The following is a 19,661-nucleotide window of genomic DNA, read 5'->3' on the forward strand; positions in this document are numbered from 1 at the left end:
TGATCACCACAGTGTCACACAGAACACTGTCCACACACACTGATCACCACAGTGTCACACAGAACACTGTCCACACACACAGATCACCACAGTGTCACACAGAACACTGTCCACACACACTGATGAGCACAGTGTCACACAGAACACTGTCCACACACACTGATCAGCACAGTGTCACACAGAACACTGTCCACACACGCTGATCACCACAGTGTCACACAGAACACTGTCCACACACACTGATCAGCACAGTGTCACACAGAACACTGTCCACACACGCTGATCACCACAGTGTCACACAGAACACTGTCCACACACGCTGATCACCACAGTGTCACACAGAACACTGTCCACACACACTGATCACCACAGTGTCACCCAGAACACTGTCCACACACGCTGATCACCACAGTGTCACACAGAACACTGTCCACACACACTGATGAGCACAGTGTCACACAGAACACTGTCCACACACACTGATCACCACAGTGTCACACAGAACACTGTCCACACACACTGATCACCACAGTGTCACACAGAACACTGTCCACACACGCTGATGAGCACAGTGTCACACAGAACACTGTCCACACACACTGATCACCACAGTGTCACACAGAACACTGTGCACACACACTGATCATCACAGTGTCACACAGAACACTGTCCACACACACAGATCACCACAGTGTCACACAGAACACTGTCCACACACACAGATCACCACAGTGTCACACAGAACACTGTCCACACACACTGATCACCACAGTGTCACACAGAACACTGTCCACACACACTGATCACCACAGTGTCACACAGAACACTGTGCACACACACTGATCATCACAGTGTCACACAGAACACTGTCCACACACACAGATCACCACAGTGTCACACAGAACACTGTCCACACACACTGATGAGCACAGTGTCACACAGAACACTGTCCACACACACTGATCAGCACAGTGTCACACAGAACACTGTCCACACACACTGATGAGCACAGTGTCACACAGAACACTGTCCACACACGCTGATCACCACAGTGTCACACAGAACACTGTCCACACACGCTGATCAGCACAGTGTCACACAGAACACTGTCCACACACGCTGATCACCACAGTGTCACACAGAACACTGTCCACACACGCTGATCACCACAGTGTCACACAGAACACTGTCCACACACACTGATCACCACAGTGTCACCCAGAACACTGTCCACACACGCTGATCACCACAGTGTCACACAGAACACTGTCCACACACACTGATGAGCACAGTGTCACACAGAACACTGTCCACACACACTGATCACCACAGTGTCACACAGAACACTGTCCACACACACTGATCACCACAGTGTCACACAGAACACTGTCCACACACGCTGATGAGCACAGTGTCACACAGACCACTGTCCACACACACTGATCACCACAGTGTCACACAGAACACTGTCCACACACACTGATCACCACAGTGTCACACAGAACACTGTCCACACACACTGATCACCACAGTGTCACACAGAACACTGTCCACACACACTGATCACCACAGTGTCACACAGAACACTGTCCACACACGCTGATCACCAGTGTCACACAGAACACTGGCCACACACACTGATCATCACAGTGTCACACAGAACACTGTCCACACACACTGATCATCACAGTGTCACACAGAACACTGTCCACAGACACTGATCACCACAGTGTCACACAGAACACTGTCCACACACGCTGATCATCACAGTGTCACACAGACCACTGTCCACACACACTGATCACCACAGTGTCACACAGAACACTGTCCACACACGCTGATCACCACAGTGTCACACAGAACACTGTCCACACACGCTGATCACCACAGTGTCACACAGACCACTGTCCACACACACTGATCACCACAGTGTCACACAGAACACTGTCCACACACGCTGATCACCACAGTGTCACACAGAACACTGTCCACACACGCTGATCACCACAGTGTCACACAGAACACTGTCCACACACACTGATCACCACAGTGTCACCCAGAACACTGTCCACACACGCTGATCACCACAGTGTCACACAGAACACTGTCCACACACACTGATGAGCACAGTGTCACACAGAACACTGTCCACACACACTGATCACCACAGTGTCACACAGAACACTGTCCACACACACTGATCACCACAGTGTCACACAGAACACTGTCCACACACGCTGATGAGCACAGTGTCACACAGACCACTGTCCACACACGCTGATCACCACAGTGTCACACAGAACACTGTCCACACACACTGATCACCACAGTGTCACACAGAACACTGTCCACACACACTGATCACCACAGTGTCACACAGAACACTGTCCACACACACTGATCACCACAGTGTCACACAGAACACTGTCCACACACGCTGATCACCAGTGTCACACAGAACACTGTCCACACACACTGATCATCACAGTGTCACACAGAACACTGTCCACACACACTGATCATCACAGTGTCACACAGAACACTGTCCACAGACACTGATCACCACAGTGTCACACAGAACACTGTCCACACACGCTGATCACCACAGTGTCACACAGACCACTGTCCACACACACTGATCACCACAGTGTCACACAGAACACTGTCCACACACGCTGATCACCACAGTGTCACACAGAACACTGTCCACACACGCTGATCACCACAGTGTCACACAGACCACTGTCCACACACACTGATCACCACAGTGTCACACAGAACACTGTCCACACACGCTGATCACCACAGTGTCACACAGAACACTGTCCACACACGCTGATCACCACAGTGTCACACAGAACACTGTCCACACACACTGATCACCACAGTGTCACACACAGTCCGATCCCCACATGTCGACAGTGCTCCGGAGGTTTTAAAGAACGCACCTAGGCACCAGAGACATACAAATGAGCCCAACGCTGCCTCCCAGACTGGCTCACAGTAGGTGCAGGAGAGAAAGAGACACACTGGGGGCTCGCCTTGGAAGAGAATAAATACTCAGCAGACGCAGGACGATGTTCCTCTGAGAAAATGTAAACAAGAGAGTGTGGGAGGAGGGTACAGACAGGAAGCTGAGGGCAGTGAGCGGCCTTCGCTGTGCTGGACTTAAGTGAGACACTGGATGCTGCCCAGCAATGGCCAGGCTGGAAAGGGAACTACACACCAACCACCGACCACTCTGGGTCCATGTGAGATGCAGCCGGGCTGCCCTCTCCACCCTTTCCCATGGGGACGGGCCTCCCTCTCCACCTGCTCTCCCGTGAAGAATGGTCTTCCTCTCTACCACTTCTCTTAACAGAAGGCACACTGCTGTCTTGCTGGAGAGTGGCTGTGCAGCCAGACAATGGGCATGGAAGGAGGCAAGAACCCAGCTGCAGGAAGTGACCCCGTGCTACAGGAAGTGACCCCAACTGCAGGAAGTGACCCCAGGGGGTGACATACAATTGGGACTATGATCTTACAGACACCCAAGCATAGCCATGCAGACACCACTGCCAATTTCTAGACTCAACATAGGGAAAAATGCCATTTCATCCAATTTAAGCTGTGTGCATCTCAAAGTAAGCTTAAGTGAGAGTGGCGCATATTTTCTACCGTCCGTACGTATGAACCCAAGACAGAGGAAGCATCGCGCTTCTAAAGAAGCTCCTGAGAGTAGGGAAGGTGGAAACCAGGCAAGTGGAGCAGGGGAGCCAGGGTGCCTGTGGAGCCACACCACAGCCAGATCGGCAAGGCAGACCGTCATTCTCTCCAGTAATTAGAAGCAGCGGAAACAGAACCATGTCCCAAGGGTTCAGTGTAGAACGATGTAGAGCCGAGGCCAGCTAGCTTTCCAAGTGGCAGAAAAACTGGCAGCATTACAAATAATTGGTGAAGGAAAAAATGGCCCAAATTTGCTGAAGGTAATTGAACTAAACCTATCAAAAAGATCTATCTTATAAAACAAAACTGTCTATTACATGTAGAACACAGGAATCTATAGGGAGTCAGGCACCTGCTTGTTGTACAGGAGTAGGAGAAGCTGGGGAGAGCACTACATAACTGCAAAGGGGCCAGGACAAGCCTAAGAACAAGAGTGCGCAAGCCTCCACAGGACACCCACACCAGCACGGAGGCAAGGGTGGTCTAACCCAACATAGCTAACCCAGCATAGAGGGGACCACGTGAGAAGGAAGATGAATTTTAATGTTAGAGATAGCCGTAAGTGATTTTACTAAAGTGTGTTTACTATTGTAGTAGTATTGTTTCCTTTAAAAAAAAAGAAACAATGGGCTTCAGGTGAGGTTTATAGGAAAGATTTCTTGCCAAGCAAGTGCAAGGGCGAGAGATTAATCACAAAAAGGAGCAAAGAAAAACGAAAACAAGGCAAAAGAAAAATAAACATGATCTGATATTGACATACATTACCAAACGAATTTCTTCAAAACAGACCTGAGCTGCACGCTTTTTCAAAAAACAGAGCATGCAGAAGATATTAGGAAAGCACGAAGGAGTAATGACAGGAGATTTTTAAACCAAAGACTACAGACGTAAGAAGACCTGTGAAGGTCTTCAAGAAGTGCATTAACGTTGGAAATGTTGACGGGTCTAGAGGAGAGGTGTGGACTGTGTGCAGTGTAGAGGAGAGGTGTGGACTGTGTGCAGTGTAGAGGAGAGGTGTGGACTGTGTGCAGTGTTGAGGAGAGGTGTGGACTGTGTGCAGTGTAGAGGAGAGGTGTGGACTGTGTGCAGTGTAGAGGAGAGGTGTGGAATGTCCTCACTGTAGAGGAGAGGTGTGGACTGTGCGCAGTGTAGAGGAGAGGTGTGGACTGTGCGCAGTGTAGAGGAGAGGTGTGGACTATGCGCAGTGTAGAGGAGAGGTGTGGACTGTCCTCAGTGTAGAGGAGAGGTGTGGACTGTGCGCAGTGTAGAGGAGAGGTGTGGACTGTGCGCAGTGTAGAGGAGAGGTGTGGACTGTGTGCAGTGTAGAGGAGAGGTGTGGACTGTGTACAGTGTAGAGGAGAGGTGTGGACTGTGTGCAGTGTAGTGGAGAGGTGTGGACTGTGTGCAGTGTAGAGGAGAGGTGTGGACTGTCCTCAGTGTAGAGGAGAGGTATGGACTGTGTGCAGTGTAGAGGAGAGGTGTGGACTGTGTGCAGTGTAGAGGAGAGGTGTGGACTGTGTGCAGTGTAGAGGAGAGGTGTGGACTGTGCACAGTGTAGAGGAGAGGTGTGGACTGTGCGCAGTGTAGAGGAGAGGTGTGGACTGTGTGCAGTGTAGAGGAGAGGTGTGGACTGTGTGCAGTGTAGAGGAGAGGTGGGGACTGTGTGCAGTGTAGAGTAGAGGTGTGGACTGTCCTCAGTGTAGAGGAGAGGTGTGGACTGTGTGCAGTGTAGAGGAGAGGTGTGGACTGTGCGCAGTGTAGAGGAGAGGTGTGGACTGTGTGCAGTGTAGAGGAGAGGTGGGGACTGTGTGCAGTGTAGAGGAGAGGTGTGGACTGTCCTCAGTGTAGAGGAGTGGTTTGGACTGTCCTCAGTGTAGAGGAGAGGTGTGGACTGTGTGCAGTGTAGAGGAGAGGTGTGGACTGTGTGCACTGTAGAGGAGAGGTGTGGACTGTGTGCAGTGTAGAGGAGAGGTGTGGACTGTGTGCAGTTTAGAGGAGAGGTGTGGACTGTGCGCAGTGTAGAGGAGAGGTGTGGACTGTGCGCAGTGTAGAGGAGAGGTGTGGACTGTGCGCAGTGTAGAGGAGAGGTGTGGACTGTCCTCAATGTAGAGGAGAGGTGTGGACTGTGCGCAGTGTAGAGGAGAGGTGTGGACTGTGCGCAGTGTAGAGGAGAGGTGTGGACTGTGTGCAGTGTAGAGGAGAGGTGGGGACTGTGTGCAGTGTAGAGGAGAGGTGTGGACTGTGTGAAGTGTAGAGGAGAGGTGTGTACTGTGTGCAGTGTAGAGGAGAGGTGTGGACTGTGTGCAGTGTAGAGGAGAGGTGTGGACTGTCTTCAGTGTAGAGGAGAGGTGTGGACTGTGTGCAGTGTTGAGGAGAGTTGTGAACTGTGTACAGTGTAGAGGAGAGGTGTGGACTGTCCTCATTGTTGAGGAGAGGTGTGGACTGTGTGCAGTGTAGAGGAGAGGTGTGGACTGTGTGCACTGTAGAGGAGAGGTGTGGACTGTGTGCAGTGTAGAGGAGAGGTGTGGACTGTGTGCAGTGCAGAGGAGAGGTGTGGACTGTGTTCAGTGTAGAGGAGAGGTGGGACTGTGTGCAGTGTAGAGGAGAGGTGTGGACTGTGTACAGTGTAGAGGAGAGGTGTGGACTGTGTGCAGTGTAGAGGAGAGGTGTGCACTGTGTGCAGTGTAGAGGAGAGGTGTGGACTGTGTTCAGTGTAGAGGAGAGGTGTGGACTGTCCTCATTGTAGAGGAGAGGTGTGCACTGTGTGCACTGTAGAGGAGAGGTGTGGACTGTGTGCAGTGTAGAGGAGAGGTGTGGACTGTGTGCAGTGTAGAGGAGAGGTGTGGACTGTGCGCAGTGTAGAGGAGAGGTGTGGACTGTGTGCAGTGTAGAGGAGAGGTGTGGACTGTCCTCATTGTTGAGGAGAGGTGTGGACTGTGTGCAGTGTAGAGGAGAGGTGTGGACTGTGCGCAGTGTAGAGGAGAGGTGTGGACTGTCCTCAGTGTAGAGGAGAGGTGTGGACTGTCCTCATTGTTGAGGAGAGGTGTGGACTGTGTGCAGTGTAGAGGAGAGGTGTGGACTGTGTGCAGTGTAGAGGAGAGGTGTGGACTGTCCTCAGTGTAGAGGAGAGGTGTGGACTGTGCGCAGTGTAGAGGAGAGGTGTGGACTGTGCGCAGTGTAGAGGAGAGGTGTGGACTGTGTGCAGTGTAGAGGAGAGGTGTGGACTGTGCGCAGTGTAGAGGAGAGGTGTGGACTGTCCTCAGTGTAGAGGAGAGGTGTGGACTGTGCGCAGTGTAGAGGAGAGGTGTGGACTGTGTGAAGTGTAGAGGAGAGGTGTGGACTGTGTGAAGTGTAGAGGAGAGGTGTGTACTGTGTGCAGTGTAGAGGAGAGGTGTGGACTGTGTGCAGTGTAGAGGAGAGGTGTGGACTGTCTTCAGTGTAGAGGAGAGGTGTGGACTGTGTGCAGTGTTGAGGAGAGGTGTGGACTGTGTACAGTGTAGAGGAGAGGTGTGGACTGTCCTCATTGTTGAGGAGAGGTGTGGACTGTGTGCAGTGTAGAGGAGAGGTGTGGACTGTGTGCACTGTAGAGGAGAGGTGTGGACTGTGTGCAGTGTAGAGGAGAGGTGTGGACTGTGTGAAGTGTAGAGGAGAGATGTGTACTGTGTGCAGTGTAGTGGAGAGGTGTGGACTGTGTGCAGTGTAGAGGAGAGGTGTGGACTGTGCACAGTGTAGAGGAGAGGTGTGGACTGTCCTCATTGTTGAGGAGAGGTGTGGACTGTGTGCAGTGTAAAGGAGAGGTGTGGACTGTCCTCAGTGTAGAGGAGAGGTGTGGACTGTGTGCAGTGTTGAGGAGAGTTGTGGACTGTGTACAGTGTAGAGGAGAGGTGTGGACTGTCCTCATTGTTGAGGACAGGTGTGGACTGTGCACAGTGTAGAGGAGAGGTGTGGACTGTGCACAGTGTAGAGGAGAGGTGTGGACTGTGTGCACTGTAGAGGAGAGGTGTGGACTGTGTGCAGTGTAGAGGAGAGGTGTGGACTGTGTGAAGTGTAGAGGAGAGGTGTGGACTGTGTGCAGTGTAGAGGAGAGGTGTGGACTGTGTGCAGTGTAGAGGAGAGGTGTGGACTGTGTGCAGTGTAGAGGAGAGGTGTGGACTGTCCTCATTGTTGAGGAGAGGTGTGGACTGTGTGCAGTGTAGAGGAGAGGTGTGGACTGTGTGCACTGTAGAGGAGAGGTGTGGACTGTGCGCAGTGTAGAGGAGAGGTGTGGACTGTCTTCAGTGTAGAGGAGAGGTGTGGACTGTGTGCAGTGTTGAGGAGAGTTGTGGACTGTGTACAGTGTAGAGGAGAGGTGTGGACTGTCCTCATTGTTGAGGAGAGGTGTGGACTGTGTGCAGTGTAGAGGAGAGGTGTGGACTGTGTGCACTGTAGAGGAGAGGTGTGGACTGTGCGCAGTGTAGAGGAGAGGTGTGGACTGTGTGCAGTGTAGAGGAGAGGTTTGGACTGTGCGCAGTGTAGAGGAGAGGTGTGGACTGTGCGCAGTGTAGAGGAGAGGTATGGACTGTGTGCAGTGTAGAGGAGAGGTGTGGCCTGCCCTCAGTGTAGAGGAGAGGTGTGGACTGTGTGCAGTGTAGAGGAGAGGTGTGGACTGTCCTCAGTGTAGAGGAGAGGTGTGGACTGTCCTCATTGTAGAGGAGAGGTGTGGACTGTGTGCAGTGTAGAGGAGAGGTGTGGACTGTGTTCAGTGTAGAGGAGAGGTGTGGACTGTGCGCAGTGTAGAGGAGAGGTGTGGACTGTGTGAAGTGTAGAGGAGAGGTGTGGACTGTGTGAAGTGTAGAGGAGAGGTGTGTACTGTGTGCAGTGTAGAGGAGAGGTGTGGACTGTGTGCAGTGTAGAGGAGAGGTGTGGACTGTCTTCAGTGTAGAGGAGAGGTGTGGACTGTGTGCAGTGTTGAGGAGAGGTGTGGACTGTGTACAGTGTAGAGGAGAGGTGTGGACTGTCCTCATTGTTGAGGAGAGGTGTGGACTGTGTGCAGTGTAGAGGAGAGGTGTGGACTGTGTGCACTGTAGAGGAGAGGTGTGGACTGTGTGCAGTGTAGAGGAGAGGTGTGGACTGTGTGAAGTGTAGAGGAGAGGTGTGGACTGTGTGCAGTGTAGTGGAGAGGTGTGGAATGTGTGCAGTGTAGAGGAGAGGTGTGGACTGTGCACAGTGTAGAGGAGAGGTGTGGACTGTCCTCATTGTTGAGGAGAGGTGTGGACTGTGTGCAGTGTAGAGGAGAGGTGTGGACTGTGTGCAGTGTAGAGGAGAGGTGTGGACTGTCCTCAGTGTAGAGGAGAGGTGTGGACTGTGTGCAGTGTTGAGGAGAGTTGTGGACTGTGTACAGTGTAGAGGAGAGGTGTGGACTGTCCTCATTGTTGAGGAGAGGTGTGGACTGTGCACAGTGTAGAGGAGAGGTGTGGACTGTGCACAGTGTAGAGGAGAGGTGTGGACTGTGTGCAGTGTAGAGGAGAGGTGTGGACTGTGTGCAGTGTAGAGGAGAGGTGTGGACTGTGTGAAGTGTAGAGGAGAGGTGTGGACTGTGTGCAGTGTAGAGGAGAGGTGTGGACTGTGTGCAGTGTAGAGGAGAGGTGTGGACTGTGTGCAGTGTAGAGGAGAGGTGTGGACTGTCCTCATTGTTGAGGAGAGGTGTGGACTGTGTGCAGTGTAGAGGAGAGGTGTGGACTGTGTGCACTGTAGAGGAGAGGTGTGGACTGTGCGCAGTGTAGAGGAGAGGTGTGGACTGTGTGCAGTGTAGAGGAGAGGTTTGGACTGTGCGCAGTGTAGAGGAGAGGTGTGGACTGTGCGCAGTGTAGAGGAGAGGTGTGGACTGTGTGCAGTGTAGAGGAGAGGTGTGGCCTGCCCTCAGTGTAGAGGAGAGGTGTGGACTGTGTGCAGTGTAGAGGAGAGGTGTGGACTGTCCTCAGTGTAGAGGAGAGGTGTGGACTGTCCTCATTGTAGAGGAGAGGTGTGGACTGTGTGCAGTGTAGAGGAGAGGTGTGGACTGTGTTCAGTGTAGAGGAGAGGTGTGGACTGTGCGCAGTGTAGAGGAGAGGTGTGGACTGTGCGAAGTGTAGAGGAGAGGTGTGGACTGTGCGCAGTGTAGAGGAGAGGTGTGGACTGTGTGCAGTGTAGAGGAGAGGTGTGGACTGTGTGCAGTGTAGAGGAGAGGTGTGGACTGTCTTCAGTGTAGAGGAGAGGTGTGGACTGTGTGCAGTGTTGAGGAGAGGTGTGGACTGTGTACAGTGTAGAGGAGAGGTGTGGACTGTCCTCATTGTTGAGGAGAGGTGTGGACTGTGTGCAGTGTAGAGGAGAGGTGTGGACTGTGTGCAGTGTAGAGGAGAGGTGTGGACTGTGTGAAGTGTAGAGGAGAGGTGTGGACTGTGTGCAGTGTAGTGGAGAGGTGTGGACTGTGTGCAGTGTAGAGGAGAGGTGTGGACTGTGTGCACTGTAGAGGAGAGGTGTGGACTGTGTGCAGTGTAGAGGAGAGGTGTGGACTGTGTGAAGTGTAGAGGAGAGGTGTGGACTGTGTGCAGTGTAGTGGAGAGGTGTGGACTGTGTGCAGTGTAGAGGAGAGGTGTGGACTGTGCACAGTGTAGAGGAGAGGTGTGGACTGTCCTCATTGTTGAGGAGAGGTGTGGACTGTGTGCAGTGTAGAGGAGAGGTGTGGACTGTGTGCAGTGTAGAGGAGAGGTGTGGACTGTCCTCAGTGTAGAGGAGAGGTGTGGACTGTGTGCAGTGTTGAGGAGAGTTGTGGACTGTGTACAGTGTAGAGGAGAGGTGTGGACTGTCCTCATTGTTGAGGAGAGGTGTGGACTGTGCACAGTGTAGAGGAGAGGTGTGGACTGTGCACAGTGTAGAGGAGAGGTGTGGACTGTGTGCACTGTAGAGGAGAGGTGTGGACTGTGTGCAATGTAGAGGAGAGGTGTGGACTGTGTGAAGTGTAGAGGAGAGGTGTGGACTGTGTGCAGTGTAGAGGAGAGGTGTGGACTGTGTGCAGTGTAGAGGAGAGGTGTGGACTGTGTGCAGTGTAGAGGAGAGGTGTGGACTGTCCTCATTGTTGAGGAGAGGTGTGGACTGTGTGCAGTGTAGAGGAGAGGTGTGGACTGTGTGCACTGTAGAGGAGAGGTGTGGACTGTGCGCAGTGTAGAGGAGAGGTGTGGACTGTGTGCAGTGTAGAGGAGAGGTTTGGACTGTGCGCAGTGTAGAGGAGAGGTGTGGACTGTGCGCAGTGTAGAGGAGAGGTGTGGACTGTGTGCAGTGTAGAGGAGAGGTGTGGCCTGCCCTCAGTGTAGAGGAGAGGTGTGGACTGTGTGCAGTGTAGAGGAGAGGTGTGGACTGTCCTCAGTGTAGAGGAGAGGTGTGGACTGTCCTCATTGTAGAGGAGAGGTGTGGACTGTGTGCAGTGTAGAGGAGAGGTGTGGACTGTGTTCAGTGTAGAGGAGAGGTGTGGACTGTGCGCAGTGTAGAGGAGAGGTGTGGACTGTGCGAAGTGTAGAGGAGAGGTGTGGACTGTGCGCAGTGTAGAGGAGAGGTGTGGACTGTGTGCAGTGTAGAGGAGAGGTGTGGACTGTGTGCAGTGTAGAGGAGAGGTGTGGACTGTCTTCAGTGTAGAGGAGAGGTGTGGACTGTGTGCAGTGTTGAGGAGAGGTGTGGACTGTGTACAGTGTAGAGGAGAGGTGTGGACTGTCCTCATTGTTGAGGAGAGGTGTGGACTGTGTGCAGTGTAGAGGAGAGGTGTGGACTGTGTGCAGTGTAGAGGAGAGGTGTGGACTGTGTGAAGTGTAGAGGAGAGGTGTGGACTGTGTGCAGTGTAGTGGAGAGGTGTGGACTGTGTGCAGTGTAGAGGAGAGGTGTGGACTGTGCACAGTGTAGAGGAGAGGTGTGGACTGTGTGCAGTGTAGAGGAGAGGTGTGGACTGTGTGCAGTGTAGAGGAGAGGTGTGGACTGTGTGCAGTGTAGAGGAGAGGTGTGGACTGTCCTCAGTGTAGAGGAGAGGTGTGGACTGTGTGCAGTGTTGAGGAGAGTTGTGGACTGTGTACAGTGTAGAGGAGAGGTGTGGACTGTCCTCATTGTTGAGGAGAGGTGTGGACTGTGCACAGTGTAGAGGAGAGGTGTGGACTGTGCACAGTGTAGAGGAGAGGTGTGGACTGTGTGCACTGTAGAGGAGAGGTGTGGACTGTGTGCAGTGTAGAGGAGAGGTGTGGACTGTGTGAAGTGTAGAGGAGAGGTGTGTACTGTGTGCAGTGTAGAGGAGAGGTGTGGACTGTGTGCAGTGTAGAGGAGAGGTGTGGACTGTCTTCAGTGTAGAGGAGAGGTGTGGACTGTGTGCAGTGTTGAGGAGAGTTGTGGACTGTGTACAGTGTAGAGGAGAGGTGTGGACTGTCCTCATTGTTGAGGAGAGGTGTGGACTGTGTGCAGTGTAGAGGAGAGGTGTGGACTGTGTGCACTGTAGAGGAGAGGTGTGGACTGTGTGCAGTGTAGAGGAGAGGTGTGGACTGTGTGCAGTGTAGAGGAGAGGTTTGGACTGTGCGCAGTGTAGAGGAGAGGTGTGGACTGTGCGCAGTGTAGAGGAGAGGTGTGGCCTGCCCTCAGTGTAGAGGAGAGGTGTGGACTGTGTGCAGTGTAGAGGAGAGGTGTGGACTGTCCTCAGTGTAGAGGAGAGGTGTGGACTGTCCTCATTGTAGAGGAGAGGTGTGGACTCTGTGCAGTGTAGAGGAGAGGTGTGGACTGTGTTCAGTGTAGAGGAGAGGTGTGGACTGTGTGCAGTGTAGAGGAGAGGTGTGGACTGTGCGCAGTGTAGAGGAGAGGTGTGGACTGTGCGCAGTGTAGAGGAGAGGTGTGGCCTGCCCTCAGTGTAGAGGAGAGGTGTGGACTGTGTGCAGTGTAGAGGAGAGGTGTGGACTGTGCGCAGTGTAGAGGAGAGGTGTGGACTGTGTGCAGTGTAGAGGAGAGGTGTGGCCTGCCCTCAGTGTAGAGGAGAGGTGTGGACTGTGTGCAGTGTAGAGGAGAGGTGTGGACTGTCCTCAGTGTAGAGGAGAGGTGTGGACTGTCCTCATTGTAGAGGAGAGGTGTGGACTGTGTGCAGTGTAGAGGAGAGGTGTGGACTGTGTTCAGTGTAGAGGAGAGGTGTGGACTGTGTGCAGTGTAGAGGAGAGGTGTGGACTGTGTGCAGTGTAGAGGAGAGGTGTGGACTGTGCGCAGTGTAGAGGAGAGGTGTGGACTGTGCGCAGTGTAGAGGAGAGGTGTGGACTGTGTGCAGTGTAGAGGAGAGGTGTGGACTGTGTGCAGTGTAGAGGAGAGGTGTGGACTGTCCTCATTGTAGAGGAGAGGTGTGGACTGTGCACAGTGTAGAGGAGAGGTGTGGACTGTGCGAAGTGTAGAGGAGAGGTGTGGACTGTGCGCAGTGTAGAGGAGAGGTGTGGATTGTGCACAGTGTAGAGGAGAGGTGTGGACTGCCCTCAGTGGCACCGCCCTTGCCTGGCCAATGGAGACCCTTCATTCAATCCTTGATGGGAAAAGAAAACCTAGGCAAGTTGGAAAGTTTTTCTCCATCATTCATCACTCCGTGTCGCTCTCTTTATGAAGAAATCACTTACGTGGCACAGAGAGATCCTGCTTGTTCCCATTTGTCTCCTGCAGGCCGGTCTGTCTGACTTCCTGGTGACTGCTGAAGGCCTTGGAGTGTCTGTACGTTAGGGAGCTCCCCGACTCAAACAGGAGGACAGGAGCATCCATCCCTGAGGGAAATTCAGTTGACTTGAAGGTAGAGAAAGAAAAGCGCGCATGCTCCACAGTGTTTCTCCTAGGACCCTGCCTCGCAGCGGTCCAGCTGCCCCTTTCCCTGCCAGGGTGCGCCCCGCCCCAGCTCCACCCACATCTGAGCTCCGATCCTCTGCCAGCCATGGCGCCATGCAGGGCCTCAGCAACATGTGCTAGGCAACACCAGGTACACCGAGCTTTGCTCAGCATCTATGGCTGGTGGGCTGCTGGGAAGCAGAATGTACCCCAGCTCTACACCCGGGTCCAGTCAGCACCCGGGTAACTAACCTCGGCTCACACAGGGACTGCCACGGGAGGCAGGTCAGAGTGTTTGCATAAATAATCAGCAGAATACATCCTATCAGATCTGCCTGTCTGGGTAACTAAAGACTGAGTTAAACACAGAGAAACAGAGGCAGGAGTCATCTCAATGTCACTTATGGGAGGGAAGGTCAGTTTGCTTTGATAGTCATTTGTGAAAATGAAATTTTCCGTCTGTCTGGGAGGTGAAGACTCCGGCTCTGCAGATCAGGGCCCAGGCTCCGGGCTCCTACGCTGGACCCCTGCCACCATCCCTGGCTGGCTGGCTCGTCCACTGCAGCGCTGTTAGGCATTTCCTGGCTCACCTGCAGTCATCCTTTGCCTTTGTAGTTCTTCGGTCATTTTCTCAAACTTCCTTTGCAGTCTTCTATCATTCTCTGGTGTTTTTGGAATGAAGTCTTTGGGTTGCATACATCTGCGCTGTGGAAGGAAGGAAGGACCATGAGTGATACAGCACCACGCTGTCCCCAGGCGGGAAGGGTCCCCGCTCACACACTGCTCCGATCTTTCACAGCATCAACAATAAAAACTCCTTAAAGAGGTATTTTCCCTCTGTATGTGTACTAACAACATTTGCTTCTTCTTGTGTCATTAATTTTTAAGGACGGACAGAGTTTGAAAGACGACAGGAAAGGCTTTGTACTCCAAAGCAGTTTTCTGGGTTGTTTTCACGGTTGTGTAGTTCCTCACCCCCTGATAACTAGCCTTTTTCCTTCCTTGCAATTCTTACATATCTTCCCTCCAAGATCACATCAGAGTGAAGGAACCCAAAAGCAACCATTTCAAAAGTACCACAGGAATTGTTACAGTGTCCCCGTAGGGCAGCCATACCCTAGAACCTCAGAGGCCAACCCCCAGGCCTGCTGTCCGCAGGGAAGTCTGTGATCACAGCAGAAAGGGCAGCGTCTCCTGGAGGGCCCAGACCACCGCTGAGCCTTGGGCTGGCTTTCCTCTTGCAAACTCACCACCTGCTGCCCCCCTGCTTCTGCATTCTTAGACAAGCACTGTGGGAGAGGGCTGGAGAGCGCCCTGCAGTCTCTCTGGGCTTCTGGATGAAGCTCCATCCCTGGCTTGCTTATCTGAGCATGGGTAGCTTTGTCACGGCCTTGCAGAGCGTCTCTCAGGTTTTGTAGGCCAGCCACCAGCTAGCCAGTGTCCCACCAGCTGATACATCCAGGCCTAGAAAGATGTGGTCACCAGCGGGCTTGTACTCTAGCAACAGGAAATGAAGTACTAAATAATGGAGGGACCCCTGGGTGTGCTGGGGATCACTCAGGCGGGTCCTCCTTGCTGACTTGAAGTGGACTAATCAGCAGTCGTTTTGGTAACCATGGCCTGTACCCAGGAGCGTGTGCCCTGGAGCACAGCCTACTCTGGGCCACGTTCACTGCCACAGAAGCTAACGGCTCTCTGGAGGGCTGGGCCAGCGCAGCGGGGAGAGGCATGGGGCTGGCAGAGGACGCAGGCTCCACTGCCACGGTGCTTGGTCATGAAGCCCTGGTATTTGGAGGCCACACTTAGAGCCAGGTTTAGGTGCCATCACTTTTGGCAGTGCTGGAAAGAAATGATCAGCACAGGTCCAATGAAAACCTGACCCGGCCGCTGCAGGTGGAGGGATAGGCCAGGGAGGGCGCTACTGAGGCGGACAGGGATGGAGGGGACAAAGGCACCAGGCAGAGGTGTCACCCCAGCCCCGCCCCTGGGGGCTTACACTAGTCACAGAACTGCTATAGCCCCAAACAGCAGGGAACATCGTCTTACTTCTCTAATCCTAGCTACTCAGGAGGCCACTGCCCCAGGAATGCTGCTCAAAGCCCAGGCAGAAAATGTGTGAGACTCTCATCTCCAGTTAGCCAGCAAAAGGCCAGAAGTGGAGCTGTGACTCAAGTGGTAGGACATCATCAACCTTGAGTGAAAAAGCTAGTGAGGTTACAAGGCCTTGTGTCTAAGTACTGTCAGGCGCAGGCAGGCACGTGCCTGTGCACCCACCCACACCCACACAGCCAAAGACACATCTGGACACTAAGCCAATGCTTCCACCGCTGCATGTGCAACCGGATATGAGCTCACACGCAGATATGAGCCCAGCCCGAACACGCAGCACCCAGGGCGTGCACATTCCTGCTGTGACACACAGGGGAGGACCAGACAGATGGAGCGATCCAAGAACATGCCATCACATGGGGAAGGAAAAGCTACCACCACACAACACCCCTGCCTGACAATGACAGGTCACCAGATGCCAGGCGCAAGTGTGAAGTGATGCACTGCCAGAGGTCAGAGGTCAGAGGAGGCCTGTCACCTGGAGTCGGAAGCAGACATGTGTGCTTATTTGTGCTAATGGTGCTTAATACTGGTAGGTTTCCATCAACCCTTTATTTCAGCATGTCAGTGGAGGTGAAAGTCTCTTTTAAGTACCTTGTCTCTGTTATCAGAGTACAGCCTGTGCCATTTCTTTAAGGCGTTTTCTTTCAGCATCAAGGACTGAATTCATGGCTTTGTACTTCGTGGGCAAATGCTTTTTCACTGAGCTAAATCCCCCAACCCCACCCCAAATGCTTCTTTATAGAACAGTTTCCACCTATCTAACTCAGGTTGGAGAAAGGCATCTGTCTTCTAAAAGAGGTTCTTCTGAGGTTTCATCACAGACTTTATTGTCAAATAAAGAAATCATCACTAAATCTTAAAAGAACAGAGCTGGAAAAGTTGTAGTTCACAAGTAAATGAGACTTTTATTTGTAAGCAGATTTGCTGCAATAAATAACTTCAGGCTTGCATGTATTTGCAGCAGACTCACAGAACAAGGCACTTTACTATAGATACGCTAGATAAGCAGCCCTGAAGTCAACATCAGAGCACCAGAAGCTTGCTAACCTTTGGGAAACTTTTCATTTTCCAGTGCCAACCAGTTGTTTCCATGTTTTATAGATTACACCAGGATGCACTAAAAAGATGACAGAGGAAGATTACAAACAATCTGTGTCACGTGCTCTTGAAAAGATCGGTAGCAGTGTTCTTTACTCCTTTTTCTTTTTCTTTTCTGCCAGTCTTGGCTTGAACTCAGAGCCTGGATACTGTCCTGGGCTTTCTCAAAGCTAGAGCTCTACCATTTGAGCCACAGCGCCACTTCTGGCTTTTTCTATGTACCTGTGGTACCAAGGAATTGAGCCTGGGTCTTTGTGCATGCTAGGTAAGCGCTCTACCACCAAGCCAGTGTTATCTTCTAGGGATGGAACACGATGTCGGGTAAGCTCACCGCTGGCCGGGCCGCCTGGAGCTGTGCTACTTACCTTCTTCCTAAGCAGAGTTGGCAAGTGCTCCTTGGCGTTCACGGCAGGGAAGAGGGATTCATCCACATGTGCGCCTGCCGTCCTGCACCTGCGATGAGGAGAGGCCGTTGGTGAGCACCTGTCCACATGTGCCGTCAGTCAGCCATCTGAGGAACACCCCACCCACCGCCCCGCACACAGCAAAGATTTGGAACCAACCCAGACGCCCCTAAGCAGATGATTGAATCAACAAGATGTGGTATTTGTACACAATGGAATTCTATGCTGCCATCAGAAAGAACGACATCGCCCCATTTGTAAGGAAACGGAAAGACTTAGAAAAATCATATTAAGTGAAGTAAGCCAGACTTAAAGGAACTTAGGCTCAATGGTTTCCCTCATTTGTCATAATCAGTAGAAACCTTGGACTCTCCTAGCAGAGGATTATAATAGCCCAAAACCTAGATACATAAGGCCATATGGGATGAGGCTAAATGAAAGGACCTCCAGGATATGGAAACAAGAGCCATATAATGAGTGATTGTTGTTCTTAATGTACTATGTTATTTCTCATCTCCCTTGTTGTCCCTCAGTTATTCTCATATTGTTACAGTATCTTACCTTGTTATCTGACATATTATGTATATGTGTTTGTTTATTTGAAATAGGATAGGGAAAGGGGGAAAACAAGATGAAGGGGTGGGGGAGTAAAATGGGGAGAAAAACATGAGAAGGGGTATGAATGTGTGTGAAGTAATGCACCTTCTATCTGGTGAATATCATGTAACCCTTCTATTAATTACAATAAAAAAACATTTTTTAAAAATAGAAAAAATGTATGAGACTTTGAAAAATAACTATAGAAAAAGGGGATGAGATATGACCCAAGTGCTAGAGCCAAGGGCAATGCCATGAGTTCAAATCCCAGGATGGCAAGAAAGACACAAAAAACAAACGAAGAGGAAGAAGAGGATGAGGAAGAGGAGGAGGAGGAGGAACACAATGCAGGGCCCTGTGGAGCACGAGGGAGGCCAGGGCAAGGAGGCCAGGGTGAGCTCGAGGGCAAGAAGGCCTCTGGGAAGGGTAGCCACACATCAGCCTGTGTGCATCTTGATCCTCAGAAATGAAAACACACAGATAAAGTAGGATGCCCAAAGCAACTCCATTCCAATAACCCAGGATGCAAAACTAGAATTTCTACTGTGTGGCAGAGGATACACAGGGGCACAATACGCAATAGAACACTACTCTGCTAGAAACAGGAAATGAAACACAAGGTGGGTAACTCAAGTCACACTGACAGAATGGAGCCTGATGTGAGACCCTAGCACTGGGTGAGGTCACCTGTGAAAGCCCCAGCGGGGGTGGGATGGGACTGGGACAGGGCACAAATTCACCAAGTCTAAAATCCGGTTCCCTGGATTTTATCGGGGAACCTGGGGGTTCTCAAACCTCAGTGATCTGTGTTCTTGGCTCTCTGGGGACAGGCTGAGGGGATGCGGACAGACCCGCTGTGAATCTGGTTCACCTGGGTGGGCTACAGGCTCCCACTCAAGGCTGGTAAGGTCAGTCCAGGCAGCAGGCAGCAGCCAGGGCATGCGTACACACCAGGACCTGAGGCTGTGACGCTGACGCCCAAGGGTCTCAAGGGAACGCTTTGAAAGCTGCATGCCAATGGGAAAACCTAGAAACAACAACCCCAAGTACTCTGGCTGCAGAGCTGGGATTCTGATGAGCTGGGGCGGGGAGGACTTAGGCTTCCCATCCCTGCTCACTGCTACAGGCAGAGGAGACCGAGAGTTCAATCCACGCAGGGACTCGTGGGGAGACAGTGTTTTCCTACCAGCTCACGGAGCCGGACTCACGGAGCTGGCAGGAGCCCGTCCACACGGGTGTCCTCAGACCCAGTTCCGATGTAAACCCAGGCCTAGAAACCTTGCATCAACCTTTAAGAAAAACACTTTTATAAAGAAACTTTTGTTAAAAACTATTATTTCCCCCCAAAACCAGCAAACAGGTGCCTGCCTGGCAAGCATACAGCTCTAAATTCTGTACCCCAATACCACACAAACAAACAGGGCCACAGATACACGACACAGACCTGGAATCTGCACCTGGCTGTGGCACCTGTCATGGCCCTGGGAAAGGTCAACTGCGACGACAAATCAGGCGTCAACAGGCAAGCGCGGAAGCTGGGAGCAGCACTGAGATCTTGTAGTGATGGTTTCAAAAACTTAACTTTTGATCAAAGATGAACCAGCTGTTTCTATTCTTTCAACATATATATTTTTCTGCTTCCCAGGACGTCAGCAGTGTATTGGGGAGCAGGGGCTGCCCTTGCAGGCTGCTCTTTTGTTCTTATGGTTATTTTCACTAGCATGTATTATCTGGAGAATTTCATGGCGACATCTCAATATGTGTGCTGGTGAAGGCTCTAGGCCTCTTATCCCACCTCCCTGCCTCCTCTCCCCTCTGCCTTCATCCCCTTCTTTCCCTCCACACAGAGGGAACACTGGTCATACAAGATGGCCCATCCCGCTTCCGGCACGTGACACAGTCCCCCCCTCCTTT

At 52.1% G+C, this 19,661-nt stretch overlaps 1 protein-coding gene across 1 annotated transcript in view; it reads right to left on the reverse strand.

The window, feature by feature from the left end:
• Positions 1 to 19,661, reverse strand: part of Mcph1 (microcephalin 1) — a 153,775-nt gene that overhangs the window by 127,670 nt on the left and 6,444 nt on the right. Inside the window, exons 4-6 of the mRNA XM_090353739.1 lie at positions 17,112 to 17,199; positions 14,127 to 14,241; positions 13,338 to 13,478 (exon numbers count right to left, since the gene is read on the reverse strand). Coding sequence (XP_090209865.1) covers positions 13,338 to 13,478; positions 14,127 to 14,241; positions 17,112 to 17,199 — 344 coding nt within the window. The remainder of the gene's footprint in view (positions 1 to 13,337; positions 13,479 to 14,126; positions 14,242 to 17,111; positions 17,200 to 19,661) is intronic.

This window comes from Megascapheus bottae, chromosome 20 (genome assembly GCF_031878675.1).
Source record: "Megascapheus bottae isolate mThoBot1 chromosome 20, mThoBot2.hap1, whole genome shotgun sequence".
In the NCBI taxonomy this organism is placed as follows: domain Eukaryota; kingdom Metazoa; phylum Chordata; class Mammalia; order Rodentia; family Geomyidae; genus Megascapheus; species Megascapheus bottae.